The sequence below is a fragment of the Pteronotus mesoamericanus genome, unplaced genomic scaffold (genome assembly GCF_021234165.1).
Source record: "Pteronotus mesoamericanus isolate MK-2021 breed Mesoamerican mustached bat unplaced genomic scaffold, CSHL_Meso_final scaffold_125, whole genome shotgun sequence".
In the NCBI taxonomy this organism is placed as follows: Eukaryota; Metazoa; Chordata; class Mammalia; order Chiroptera; family Mormoopidae; genus Pteronotus; species Pteronotus mesoamericanus.
This window is the reverse complement of record NW_026555304.1, coordinates 9,888,821-9,903,113: the sequence shown is the minus strand read 5'-3', so window position 1 is coordinate 9,903,113 and position 14,293 is coordinate 9,888,821. Positions and strand designations below refer to the sequence as shown.

Genomic DNA, 14,293 nt, shown 5'->3' with positions numbered 1-14,293 from the left:
AGACATTGATGTACATAATAAGATTAAATTAGTGGGAGCTGGCAAGCAAGCAGGCTCTTTCCTGAAAGTGAAAATAGAGAAATGAGGGAATATCAAATTAGTAAAATTGAGGAGGGTTGTAATTGGAAAGAAAGACCCAGCTGCAGGAAATCTGGGGTGTGTGGGAAGGCTGCTGTGGTAATATAATCAGGATATCACTGATTTGTGAAGGAAGGTCCCTCTAAGAAGATGCCCTGTTTCATTAGGAAAGCACCTTCACAATAAATTTTGCTAATGGTTGAACTGAAAAAAAGAGCCACAAAAATGTGTTTGTTTTCTTCCTTTCCTAGAACTCTACTGATGAGCCTTCTGAGAAGGATGCTCTTCAGCCAGGCCGGAACTTGGTGGCTGCTGGCTATGCGCTGTATGGCAGTGCTACCATGTTGGTTCTGGCCATGGCATGTGGTGTCAACTGCTTCATGCTGGACCCGGTGAGAGACGCTGTGGGAGGCTGGGTACTTGGCTGATGGCTGTGAGTGCGTGTCTGTTATGTGTGGGGGGCGGGGTGTTGGCAGGGGCAGACAGAGGTGGGAGATAAGTTCTATGGAGGGACAGAGATGAGGTGAGGAAGTGAGTGAAATGGAGGGCAATATGTACATCATGAGATTATTGAGGTGCTAAATAACATCTCTCCAGACATTAAATGGGTCCTTTGTTCCAAGATGAAATCTTTAGAACAGACATCACTCAACTGACTCAAATGCCCATCGAGGCCAGGTAAGCCATATAAATGAGTAAATGTTCTGGGGAAGGCAGGCCAGGGGTGATGTTGGGGACTGTAGTGAACTGGAGAGGAATAGCAACCACTGCCAAGGCTTCCAATATTTAAGAAACACTGTTTTTGTTTTTTTTTAATGTGATATTTCTGGACTTGTAAAACAGAGTGCCAGCCAACTAAAACACATTTATGGACCAGATGGGGCTTGTAGACGGTCCGTTTACCACCCACTGTATTCATTACTAGCTTATTTTCCTGAGGTGAACAGGTATCCCAACTGAAGCATTGTTTCCTCAAAAATAGCTATCAAATTTATTTGATGTGCACATGCGTGCAAATCTTTAGTTAAGCTTTGCAGCTTTGACAAGGCTTTGATGAACTGAAGGATGTGAAAATCAAGAAGGAAATGCAGGTAATTCCTTAGTCCACCTTATAGGGAAAATCTACCTTATGGAGAGAAGCTCAGGGTGCCATGAAAAATATTCATTAGCAGTTTAAATTTGTGCATAATATCTCATACATATCTATTAATTGGAGTTAATTATTTATTGAGTTAGATGACAGTTTCAACAGAGCAGATAAATTAGGGAAAGAAATCCTTTAAAATATCTGGTGTAACTAAAGCCATCATTGAATACAAATTCCACAGGATAATCTTTAATAGGCCGGCATGTTCGTTATGTGTTTGGTCCAGTGTACGAAGAGGAAAAAAAATGGGTTTATTTCCTCTTAGTTGGAAATGTTCTTGGAGGACATTAATGAAACATGTTATTTATTTGGTACTTTTTGCTGACAAACTGAACACAAGGACAAACAGCCAGCTGGAGTCCTGTGGGGGATGGATAAGGTGTAGAGCTTGAGTGGCAGGTCACACATATCGGAGCCTGGGCTGCCTTTGTCTCTGCACTCTTGCTCCACTGGACTTTGCCTCCTTGGAAGTATTGGCACTTAATAAACAAACAAGGGTGGGGCAGCAGCACTAGGTTAAGCCTCCAAATGAGGTGACATCAGGGAAAATAGTGGCAGATCCAGAGCACACTTCACTCAGAGCCCAGGGTACAGTTTCAGAGATCATTGCTGAGTATTGATTTCAACATCTTGCCAGACACTTTCTGTTTCCCTAACATTCTTCTGGTGACTTCTTTGTTACCTTTGCGTTGATGGGTATATAGAATATATTAACTCTCTTCTTGTTTCTAGATTGCAAACTGGTGTCTCCAGGAGTAAGTTTCTGTGTATTTGATAGTCTTTTGCCCTCCTCACACGTAATGGCCACTCAGCATTTGGAAGAAGAGCGCAGGCCCTCTCTCTTATACCCCCTACCCCACCCCGCAGTCTGCTGTCCTACCCTCCACTGGCTGCCGTGCTATCCCCCACTGGCTGCTGTGCTATCCCCCACTGGCTGCCTTCCTGAGACCTGACTAACCCTCCACTGGCTGATGCTGGCTGGAGGTGAGCCTTGGACCAGCTTCGCATTTTCTTTTCATTTTGGCTTGCTGCAAGGACAGGATGAGAGTTTCTGCTAGAAGGGACCCCAACAGCTATGTCTGCATTTCTAGGAGGTTTTAACCTTCAAAAAGCTTTCAATCTCTTGTCTACATGTACAGGGACTCCCCTCCACTTCCTGGGTTCTCTAGTCAGGTAGCTGGGTGGAGTGTCTGCAAAGCATAGCTGCGTGAGCTCTGCAGCACCTGTTATGCAATGGCTTCATTTTCTGGACTTCTTCTTTTTGGTAAAGATTTTATTTATTTACTTACTTACTTAGTTTAATGATCATAAAAGAATATTTCTATATACATGTGGTCAAAATAGTTGGAAATACCAAAAAAGAATAAAAGAAAAAAGAAGAGTCATTTGCAATGACACCTCTCAGTGATCACTATTAATTCTAGTCTCTTTTCTGTCCTTTCCCCTACCCTTCCTCGCTCTGTAGTTCCAATATGCTCCACGTTGGCAAGGACCAATCTTTGCTATGGGAATAAATGGCTGTGGAGAGATGTGTTGATGGGGCCTCCCTTCTTCCAGCTCTTGCCTCCATGGAGCACCCCCACCCCAGATGAGCAGAGTCCCAATTACCTTCTTCTCAGTGACACACAGGAGTCCCAAGCAATCCTCAGTCCAGAGCAACAGGAGTTACGTGACACTTTCCCTCCAAATTCCAATCTCTTTTGAAGAACCTAAGCTGTAAAGGCACCACCTTAGCACTGGGACATTGTAGAAGGATGTTCTGAGAAATACTTTGTGAGTCACTGAGCAAAGGCACCTGAAGTTACATATGCTGTGAATCAAAACTCAGGGTTCTACTCTTTTCTATAGCAACACACAAAAGGGAAGTGTCAGCAGATAGAAATGGAAAGCTGAAAGCAGCCCTGGGTGTGTTGGTATAACTTAACTGATAGCCCACTTCCTGTCTGCACCAAGTGAACCAAGGTTTTGTGTGTGTGCGTGTGTGTGTGTGTGCGTGTGTGTGTGTGTGTGTTTTAGAAGGCATACACATATTACGTTGCTTTGGACACACAATTCTTACTCTCCCTGAGGGTTTGCTGTTGTTTCACATATTTCTGCCCTCCGTATTTTTTAATGTTTTCTTCTTTTTTATCCTCACCTGAGGACATGCTTATTGATTTTAGAGTGAGGGGAAAGACGAGAGAAAGAGAGGGAGAGAAACATCAATGTGAGAAAGAAACATCCATCGGTTGCCTGTCCTATGTGCACTGACCAGGAATCAAACCTACCAACTTTTAGTTTACTGGATGGTGCTCCAACCAACTGAGTCACAATGGCCTGTGATGTTTTCTTTCATCTTTTACTGAAACCATTTAAAAGCAAAGCCAAAAGTCTTCTCTCCCCTATCAATGTCTGCAGCAGTGTCTTGTCTTTCCCTGGTTCCTTCCCACATGTCACACCAATGACTCTTCCTGGCCCTGGCCCTGCTCACAGTTGCTGGAGAGGTGGGCTGGAGGCACCCATGTCCCAGGGCCAGGAGAAGCTCCCTGTGCTGGTGGTCATTTCACAATGTATACAAATAGTGAATCATTGTGTTGTACACCTGAAATTAATATAATGTTACATGTCAGTTATACATCAATAAGAAAAACTTGCAAAATAAAAAACCAAGTTCCTGGTACTGATGCATGGGTGTGACTGCTGGCCTTGCACCCCTCCCCACTACCTAGCCCAGCCTGCCACAACCTCACACAAGCGGGAGGGGGAGGGGTGGCCAGGATGGGGGATGGTGGAGAGGATTCATCGCCTCTCTATCTTTCCTTCCTGTTTCACAGGCCATTGGAGAGTTCATTCTGGTGGACAAGGATGTGAAGATCAAAAAGAAAGGGAACATCTACAGCCTCAATGAGGGCTATGCCAAGGACTTTGACCCTGTTGTCACTGAATATGTCCAGAGGAAGAAGTTCCCACCAGTAAGTGAGAGTTCTTTGCCACTGTCTCTCGGCAAAAAAATTTCGAGATAATTAAGCCAGCTGATACCTGTTCCATGATGTCTGATGGATTTCTATCAAATTGTCTCAAGATTGAGGGTGTCCATCTTGGTGTCCCTCAGTTACTAATTACTGACTGTGAAGAAAAGAAATGACTGTCTGCAGAGCTGCTTCTATCTGGAAATATCCAATTTTGTCACACTCTTGTCAAATGCCATTTTTGGTTGCTGTATCCTGAGGAGGAAACCCAAATGTAGGCCTTCAGAGCTGGCCACAGGCTCTCTTTCTAGCTTTATCATCTCTCCTTCCACCATACCGTGAATTCCCCTCATCTCGGCCCTGCCCCCAGCTCCTTCCCAGAACCCAGGTAGACAGCATTTGCTTCTCTACATTGTTTGCTTGTGTGCCTCCCTCTCCCACAAGATGAAAATCCCACCCTCCTTAGCTTGGCAAAATCCTTCTTAACCTACAAGGCTCTGGTAAGTGGTACCATTTCTGTGACACCGGCCCCAACCCCATAGCCAGAATCAACAGCACCCTCCTCAGGGCTTCTGAGGGTAAGCTGGCCTACTCTAAGACATATGGGAGATTGTCTCCATTGTTCCATTTTTCTGCTCCTTGGAAACAGGATTTTCATCACATTTCCTAGCAAAGACCTAAACATGCACCGTGTAGGTGCCCACTAAACAATTTTGAATCAAATAAGTGTAGAGGACACACAGAGAACTCCCTCTCTTTCTTTTCTGCAACTCTAATTACTTCTGGTCTTAACCTTGCAGGATAACTCAGCCCCCTACGGCTCCAGGTATGTGGGCTCCATGGTGGCTGATGTCCACCGTACCCTGGTCTATGGAGGGATCTTTCTGTATCCAGCTAACAAGAAGAGCCCCAAAGGAAAGGTAAATAGATCTTCTGCGAAGCAGTGGATTTTATTAGCAGCCTGAGGATTTGACTTAGTAAGAAAGATTATGGTAGCTGTTAGACTCTGCAGTAGGATGCTAAGGGTATCTGTAGCATATTCTTGTCTAGATTAAAGGTTGTCCTGGTTCAAGCCAAGTGGTATTGCCTAAAAATGGTCTCTGCAGAGCCCTTCCATTGCTAAAGATAAGTAATGGTGTTATGGTCAGGAGGGGACTAAAAGTGCTTAGCGCTTCCAGTGGGCACATGGTTTGGTGTGAACAAAATAAATGCCATTCATAAAGAAAAATGAAACAGTCCAGGCCCATTACTGAGGCAGCAAATCAAATAAGTATTACAAATACAAGTTTTCTTTGATTGCTTTTAAAGGGCATAAAATAGAAATAACTAACGAGCTGACATTTGCTGCTTGGAAAATGGTACCTTTCTAGGGAAGGAAAGAATCTCAGGGGGAACCTCCAGCTTTTAGGTAAGCTGTTGTCACTGACTGCGCCAGTTAGTGCCCACAGCACTTGCGCAAGCTGGGGTGGGGCTCTGCTGGCTTAGGGCGGCTAAGCGGCCCCCCTTTTCTTCTACACAGAGGGACAGTGTTTCCTTCTCAAGTATTGTCCTTCTGTTTTTCCCAGTAAACAGAGTGTCTTTTCCTTTTTTAATATGAGAGAAGGAATAGGAATGATAATCCCCTTCAGACAGTTAGAAATCTGTATACTCAGATATGCTCAGATCTCTGTTTACAGCACATGGGGTCCGGAGTCCATTTCACTGAAGGCATCTTACTCACTTAAAACACCACTCGTGCCACAGCCACCCCAGTCATCCCAGACTATATGATTAGCCTTCTTCATAGCACTTTTCTCCAGTGCCTCAAAAAAATTGTTCCTTAACACAAATACTGAGGTCCCTTCTTTCTTTCAGTTTTGCAAATCTGGCCATGTCACCTGTATGGAAGTAGAGTCAGGAAACACCTGCAAAAACCTGTCTGCTCAGTAGGCAGACTGCATGAAAATACATACAATAAAAAAAGTTAATATTTAAAAGTAAATGCCAAGGCATATAATACAGTAAATCCCAACCCTCAAGCCCTGGGAGAATTATAAAAGGAATGTGTGTAGAGTTGCAAACAATATTGTACTGTTTGGAGGAGCCAGTCTGCTTTCCAGATGTCTGCAGCCAGACACAACCATGAATTTTTGTATGCTTTTAGAATAGGCAAAGCTCCATCCAAAACACACACCGAATCACTCATTAGGTCCAGTTTCTATGCTATAAAGAGAAGGGAACCATCAGTTCTGCCAATATGTCATTCAGTACTGAGTCCAGGTGGTCTGTCTCATATTTGCATCAAGCAATCTATTCCTGCCTCTGGCTTGATGAATGGCTTAATTTAACCAAATGGCTAAATTAACCATTTGGTCTTATATGCAGCCTCTGATGTGTGTGTGTGTGTGTGTGTGTGTGTGTGTGTGTGTGTGTGTGTGTGTGTTGGGCTGAGGGACTTTTACAACCCCGTAGAAGGAAAGAGAAAGTATCAGCTACCTTGGAAACTTACACCAGCTCGGCACTATTTTGCTATGAAATAAACCCTCTTTCTCTGTAATACCTTCTGGTGTGAAGACGCTGCCCTTGGCTCTTGTTTTCCAGTTGAGACTACTCTATGAGTGTAACCCAATGGCCTTCATCATGGAGAAGGCGGGAGGATTGGCTACAACTGGGAAGGAAGCCATACTGGACATCGTTCCCACTGATATACACCAGAGGGCGCCAGTCATCTTAGGGTCCCCTGAAGACGTGACTGAGTTCTTGGAGATATATAAGAAGCATGCTGCCAAATGAAGAGCTGATTCCTACATTTAAAAAATAAATAAATAAATAAATAAATACATACATACATAAATAAATAATCACCTTTTATCTAGACTTTTATTTCACATGGCACTACCCCTTCTGACTGCATTGTATATTCCTAGACAGCAGAAATAAAAAGCACAGATATCTTCACCAGCAAATGGTGTGCAATGTCTGGTGCTGCCTAACCAAAATGCTATCTATATAGTGCCACTGATGCTCAAGATATATTTTGAATGGGTAGAGGAGAAATAAACATATTTTTCCTTTTAAAAAATAGTCTTCATTGCTTTGTGTCAAATGATAGGAATAATAATAATAACAGTTAATGCATATAATGTTAGCTAACTCATTTAATCTTCACAGAAGCCTTATGAATTAGGGTCTATGAATAACTTATTTCACCATTACATCATGATGAAATGAAGGGCAGAAAGTTGAGGTAGTCTGCCCAAGGTCTCTAGCCAATGAGTAGCAGAGCTCAGATATGAATCCAGGTGTTCTGGCCACCAAACTTGGAGTTAGCCTATTGCTTTTCCTACGTATTGTGTGTTCAGGTCTGGGTGTGCAGAACTAACCTGAGCAAGGCTGTTTATACTCTCCTGGGAACTGAAGAGGTGATGTTGGTGGTGGTGCCCATCTACAACCTCTTGGCCTCTCTCTCATATATGGGTATAATTACCTGAATTACAAATGAAAGTTTACATTATTACTCAATGGTGACTATTAAAAATGAAAATATAACACCTTATTGAACTAAAAAGCCTAATAATGTCTAAGGTCTAATTACCATAAGAAAGGAGATTCATCATAGAAATAAAATTTATGTAAATATTATATTTTTACAAGCAAGTGTATTTCTTATTAGACTCTCTGTATAAACATTTACTCCCCTGGCTGACCCTGGTTCTTTCTGGACTAGAATTTCCAAGGTTGTGGCAAATTATATCAGGTTTTAAGAAACACCTCTTTTTTCTTGGGCTCTTTTAAATTATTTAAATTTTTTTCAATTACAGTTTACATTGAATATTATTTTGTATTAGTTTTGGGCAGACAGCATAGTGGTTAGACAATCTCATACTTTACTCTAGATTTCATAAAAAAGTACTTATTTACTTGTTTTTACTTGTTACCTTGAAACAGTTTTCTTAAATAAATCCCCCTGCTTTTTCTACAAACACTCCTCATCAATTCCACAACTTTCCAGTAGGAAACTTAGTTTGATCTTAAGCATTGGCTCTACTTTTGTCCACCAACGGACCCAGTGCCAATGTTTCTCCCACTCCCATGGAGGCTGACCCTCACGCAGAAGTCCTCTGACTTGCAAAGCACCTTCTGATTTTTAACCAACTTGTAAGTCAGTTCTTGTAACTTCTGGTTCTCCAAGCACTGAGGGAGATGCATCGGTCTGGAAGATAGATGGGAAATGACATTCCCCCACCTCAGTGCTATGATGAAACTCCATGCTAACAAATAAAAAGCTAGACTGAAAAACCCAACAATTCTTCTTGGATCCCTAAGATATGGGAGGACACAGCAAAAAACACTGCCCCTAAGATTAGAGAGACCAACAGGTAAATACAGGGATCATGGATTTGTAGATCAGAGACACACAAGGGGAAACCACCATGGGAACTTGTGCATTAGGAGAAACTGAACTATAATTGACAAGTTGCTGAAGTTAAAAACTCCAGTCATGAGGGGAGGAAGAACTCTATGGTGACATTTATCTCTAGAAGCTTGACCATATTGCTATAGTAAACATCAGAGAAAAATCCCATTGGGCTTCTGGGAGGATGGAGGGGAAGAGGGACCATTTTGAAATTCACCAGAGCACTCTGCTCTTCTTAATAAGGCCTGCTTTCAGGGGAAACTGATTAACCAGAGCCTAACTTGGTATTATCAGGGCCTCACTTGGGAAAGGAAAACTCTAGGCCCTTTGTCCCACCTAAGGGAGGAGAAACAAACTAAAAAACACTTGTGAAGTTTACAGTCTAGAGGCATAAGCTCACTGTAAGACTGAGACCTGATCATAGGAGTGTAGAACACTTCTCCTCCCCGCCGACACCTCACACTCACATTATGAAAAGCCTTTTATAGTAGTTCCTTTTACCCAGTACATCATGTCCATCTATCGATATAAAATTACAAGGCATACCAAAGGCAAAAACAATAAAAACAACAACATTTTGAAGAGGCAGAGCAAAGATTGGAAACAAGGAAAAGATGTTGGAATTATTAAACCAGGAATTTAAAACAACCTTGATTAATATGCTAAGGGCTCTAATGGATAAAGTAGACAACATGCTTAAACAGATGGATAATGTAAGCAGAGAGATGGAAATCCTAAAGAAGAACCAAAAAGAAATACTGGAGATTAAAAAATACTGTAGCAGAAATGAAGAATGCCTTTGATGGGCTGAACATGGCTTAAGAAAGAATCTCAAAGCTAGGGAATATATCAAGAGAATCCCTAAAAATTGAAAACAAAGAGAACAAAGACTGAAAAAAAAAAACAACCCCAGAATATCCAAGGAATATAGAACAAGTACAAAAGATGTAACATATGTGAAGTGGAAATACCAGAAAAAGAAGAAAGAAAGAAAGGAACAGAAAAAATATTTGAAACTATACTGACTGAGAATACTCCTCCATTTAACGCCAGACATCAAACCACAAATCCAGGGAGTTCAGAGCACACCAAGCAGAATAAATGCCAAAAAACTACATATTTAAAATACAAAATATCAAAGATAAATTAAAAATCCTGAAAGAAGCCAGAGGGAATAAACACCTTACCTAGAGAGAAACAAAGATAAAATTAAATCTCTCTTCTTGGAAACCATGCAAACAATAAAATAGTGGAGTGAATATTGAAAGTGTTGAGAGAAAAAAATTCACCAATCTGGAACTCAGTACCCTGTAAAATTATCCTTCAAAAGTGAAGGAGAAATAAAATTGCAGAACCTGAGGCAGAGGAACAGCCCAGAAAGGAGAGGAGGAGGAGGAAGAGGAGGAGGGGGAGGAGGAGCTAGATAGGAGAGGTAGGGATTGTCAGCATTTAAACAGACCCTATTGTGAGTGCAAGCTAGTGGTCCTTGGTTTAAGAGGGGTGGGGAAGTCTCTGACAGTTCAGTTTGTCCATTGAATTTTTGTTGAATAATATGACCCAATGATAGAAGATTCCTACAGAAAGCAAGCTGAAGTAGACTGCCAACAGTGTATGCTCAAAATCTTAGATACAGCAGAAACAAAGCAATTTATGGTGATGAAGGATTTGTATATTAAGAATTGCCAAGGGTTGGCACTGGTATATTCTATTACAGCTCAGTCCACATTTAATGACTTACAGGGCCTGAGGTAACAAATTTACAGGTTAAGGAAAAAGAAGATGTTTTAATTTTTGTTGGCAATAAATGTGATGTGGAAGATGAGCAAGTAGTTGGCAAAGAACAGGATAAGAATTTAGCTAGACAGTGGTGTAACTCTGCTTTTTAAAGAATCTTCTGCATGTCTTTGTAGATGGCCATCTATAGCCGCTGCTGAGACACAGAAAAATTTACTTATAAAACTCTTCCTGTTCTCCTGGCCTCTGGAATATTTTAGATGGCAGCTGTAAATCAAAGCATTGTGTTCTTACAGCCTTGGCCCTGATTAAAACTTAAGGTCACAGCTTCCAATTGCACGACTATCAGAAATCATATTAATAATAGCACCTGAGTGCTTCCAATGGGAAGTAGATGGGCCATATTAAATAGAACCCCATCTGATGGTGAGATTATGAAAACTGAGAAGGTGTACGATGTGCCTTCAGACTATAAGTGAATGTTATATTAGATGCGAAATACAGAAAAGTGAGACAGGCAAGAAAACCTTGAGCGTGATCTGACTGGGGTGGAACAAGGTTCAGAACAGGGTGAAGGCTGAGAAGCCCTAAAACCTCCAAATCTGGCGAGGGCCAGGAAGAGTGGCAGCGCAGTGATTAAGAGTTATGCTGCATATAAATAACAGCTGGCTAGTATTATAGAAATGCTAATTGCTGTGCAAGCTTTACAACACCTACCTGAAAAAGCAAGGAACTCACGTGAGGTGCAAGAAATCCTGCTAGATGTAGAAGACTTGGTGCGAGTATTTAAGCTAGTTGCATGTAGTTATTCTTGCACTTGGATGTGCAGTTCTGGATTAAGAGCTGGAGAACATGGAGACGTGGCTGATGGTGCTGGAAATTGAGGGAACCTAGCCAAGCATGGACAACTGAGAGAAGCCAGAATGCTGAACAGGAACCTGCCTAGCTAAGCTGCAGACTTCTATTTTTTTTTCCCCTTGAGAGACATTACCTCTGACTGGCCTGGTTTGACAAAGGGAGGTAGGACTCTGTGTATTTACGGGTGCTAGGTTAAGGGACTTGGAACTTAAAAACAGAATTCTGCCATCATTCTAAATCTGTATAACTTGTAATTAATACTCTCTTTCATTTTCACCTAACTCTGGCACTGGGACTTATGATTTTTTGGCAATAGGAAATAGACCCCAAATCTGCTCCAGAACCTCATAGGCTGGCATTCTGTTACAGTTCTTGGTGCCCCACACATGGCTGAGAATTGCCTGTGGCAGGCCGACCGCCTTGGCAGTGGGAGAGTGAGGCTGTGGAATCCCCCAGTCTCTGAGAATGTCTCTGCAGATCTCCTGAGGGCACTGACTGTCTAAACACACCTGGAAGGTGAAAAGGAAATGGATCATGGATCTGGGAAAGGATCAGAGAAGTGAGATTGTTTGGTTGAAAATTTGTTGCTGAGCACGGCTTTGGGATAATGGAACTGGAGTTGTGGACAATAGTTTGGGGTGTACGTGGCTTCCATGTGCTTTTTATTTTACTTCTTATGGCTTTTTTGCATGTGTTGCCAGAACAATAAGAGCAGTTCTGGGCTGGCCCCTAGGGGAAGCCTGCTGGGTAGAATTTTAGAGGATTGGAAGATTCACTGCTGTAATCCGATGTCTAAGAATCCTATGTCTAAAGGAGACTTTGATTTATTACTATAACACTGTTTGGCCTAAGTATGTTTTGAATGGTGAGGAAAGGTGGCCTGTAGATGGTTCCCTGAGTTACTGTATCATTAAACAATGGAAACAGCATTGCCAACACAAATGGAAGGAACTCTGCTATTTCAATGAGCTTATATTGTTGTAGAATACCTGTAGGATAAATGGAGGCAGTTTGGCTTCCTCATCCAGGTGTCTGGGTAACTAAGGGAGCCCTGAGAATGAGCCTGATAAGCAGTGTTCTCATAGCCTTGAGACTAGGTCCAATAAACTGTCCCATAGCCTTGACTGGGCTCGCATGCATGGTAAGAATCTCTTTGCATAAGATATGTTGGCACCCTGCTGGCTTTGTTTGTTTCCAGTATATTAAGGGGTAGGGGCTTCCTGCTGGGGAAATTCAAGGGCCACACTGGGTGCCATGCAGAGGGGACAGGTGACATGTAGTGTGACACGCAGCTTGCAGCACACATGGATTGTCCACCCTTGAATAAAGACATGTCAGACATCCCAACAGCTCTGTGAATATTCATCCCTATGCATGAGTCCCTTGAACCTGTCTGGCCTTGAAAGGTTACAACACAATAGCATTTGCCAGAGGCAGAGAATCGCTTGAAGGTACAGAAAAGGAAGGTAGCCTCAAAACCCCTCTCTGATAGTATAATGCAGGAGGAAAGTAATAATGAGGAAATAAACCTCATTAATGCTCTGAACAAAGAGGACAGAAGCTAGGAAGAAGGAGGGGCCTCCATGGCACCTCCCCCCTGCAAGTGGGAGTGGCCAGCACAGCACTGCCCCCTTCACAGGTAGGAGGGGCTTCCTTGCCATTACCCGTTTTGGGAACTGCCCCAGAGGTGGAGACCACAGAGCCAAGAGCCCCACCCCTGCAGGACCTGGAATGGGTTTCCCCAGCTAGGACCCATCAGGGCACCCCGTACAGCCAGGGGGCCTTCCAATTCAGAGCAAGCAATTCCCTTTGAAGCAGATTCCTATAGGTGGAGTAAATCAGAAAGGCCAGCCCACTGGCTACTATTGGGCCTGAATCCCGTTCTCCACTTCAGACTTACTGAACTGGAGGAGTTCCAAACACCCCCTGCCCCTCGCTGCCCCCCATAGGGAGGATCCTCAGGGAATGGGAGATCTTGGCACCTTGGCATTTTTGCCACTCATCTTCCAGACTGGGCAGATGTACAAGGTTCTCCTAAATATTTTGCTAACTACAGATGAGAAACAGTTGGTTACAAATATGGTGAGGGAAGAGGCCCAGTGTCTCCATGACAAAGATCCCACTGGGACCCCGACCCAGCTGGGGCAATTCCTCTGGTGGAGCCTAACTGGGACCCAAACTGTGGGGGCCAAGCTTCCTTGAAATGCACATTACAAAAGGTGCATATTGGAAAGGCTTAGAAAAGGAGTACCCAAGCAGAGGCTCCTGAATTTGATATTCTTCAGCAAAGGCCAGATGAGGATCCTTCTGAATTTTTAGAGAGGATCTATCAGGCTTATAGGAACCACACTGACTCTGACCCAGAGACACCAGAAAATGTGAGAATAATAAACACGACTTTTATTGGGCAGAGTGCCCTGGGTATTAGAAGGAAACTGCAGTGTGCAGACAGGGTATTGAGAATGAATCCCTCTTGGCTTGTGGACATAGTATTTAAAGTTTACAATTCCTGGGAAACAGGGAAGACAAAACAGGCCTTGGCGTTTTTTAGAAGCAAGCAGGGGAGGCCAAAAGAAGAGGCAGGACACTAAAGTAAAGAAGACTTGTTTGGCACCCACCCCTGTGCCTGTTGCAAGGAGGGCCCTGAAGAGCAGAGGAAAGACTCTGCAGGCATCTGTCAGTGTGCCTATTCCAAGGAGGAGGGCTATTGGAGGGATGAATGCCTAAATCACTGAAAGGAAAACAGATGGGAATTTTCCCTAAACAATGCTAAAAAGGAGAGGTGAGTCTGATGGTGAATCAGGAGGCCCAGGGGCTCTGCTGGACATCTCTTGAACTATTTCTATTTCCCCGTGGGAGCCCCAGGTACAGTTAACTCTGGGGAACAAGCCAATTGATTTCCTTGTAGATACTGGAGATACATACTCAGTATTGAACACTAAACCAACCAAGAAAAGTTCAAATGAAGCAATGGTTCCTGGAGTGACTGGCCAGTTACAAAAACAAGCATTCCTGCAACCGCTGGAATGCTAGCTCTGGGATCAAAAGCTTATACATAGTTTTTTCTATATGCCAGATTGTCCCATTCCATTGCTGGACTGAGGTTTACTTTGTAAACTGCAGCACAAATAA

General features: G+C 43.0%; 1 protein-coding gene across 1 annotated transcript in view; it reads left to right on the top strand.

Moving 5' to 3' along the window:
- FBP1 (fructose-bisphosphatase 1) overlaps nt 1-7,479 on the top strand; it is a 31,047-nt gene extending 23,568 nt beyond the window's left edge. The window contains exons 4-7 of the mRNA XM_054588086.1: nt 330-470; nt 4,039-4,176; nt 4,974-5,093; nt 6,754-7,479. Of these exons, the coding sequence (XP_054444061.1) occupies nt 330-470; nt 4,039-4,176; nt 4,974-5,093; nt 6,754-6,945 (591 nt within the window). The 3' untranslated portion in view covers nt 6,946-7,479. The remainder of the gene's footprint in view (nt 1-329; nt 471-4,038; nt 4,177-4,973; nt 5,094-6,753) is intronic.
- The last annotated feature ends 6,814 nt before the right edge of the window (nt 7,480-14,293 follow it).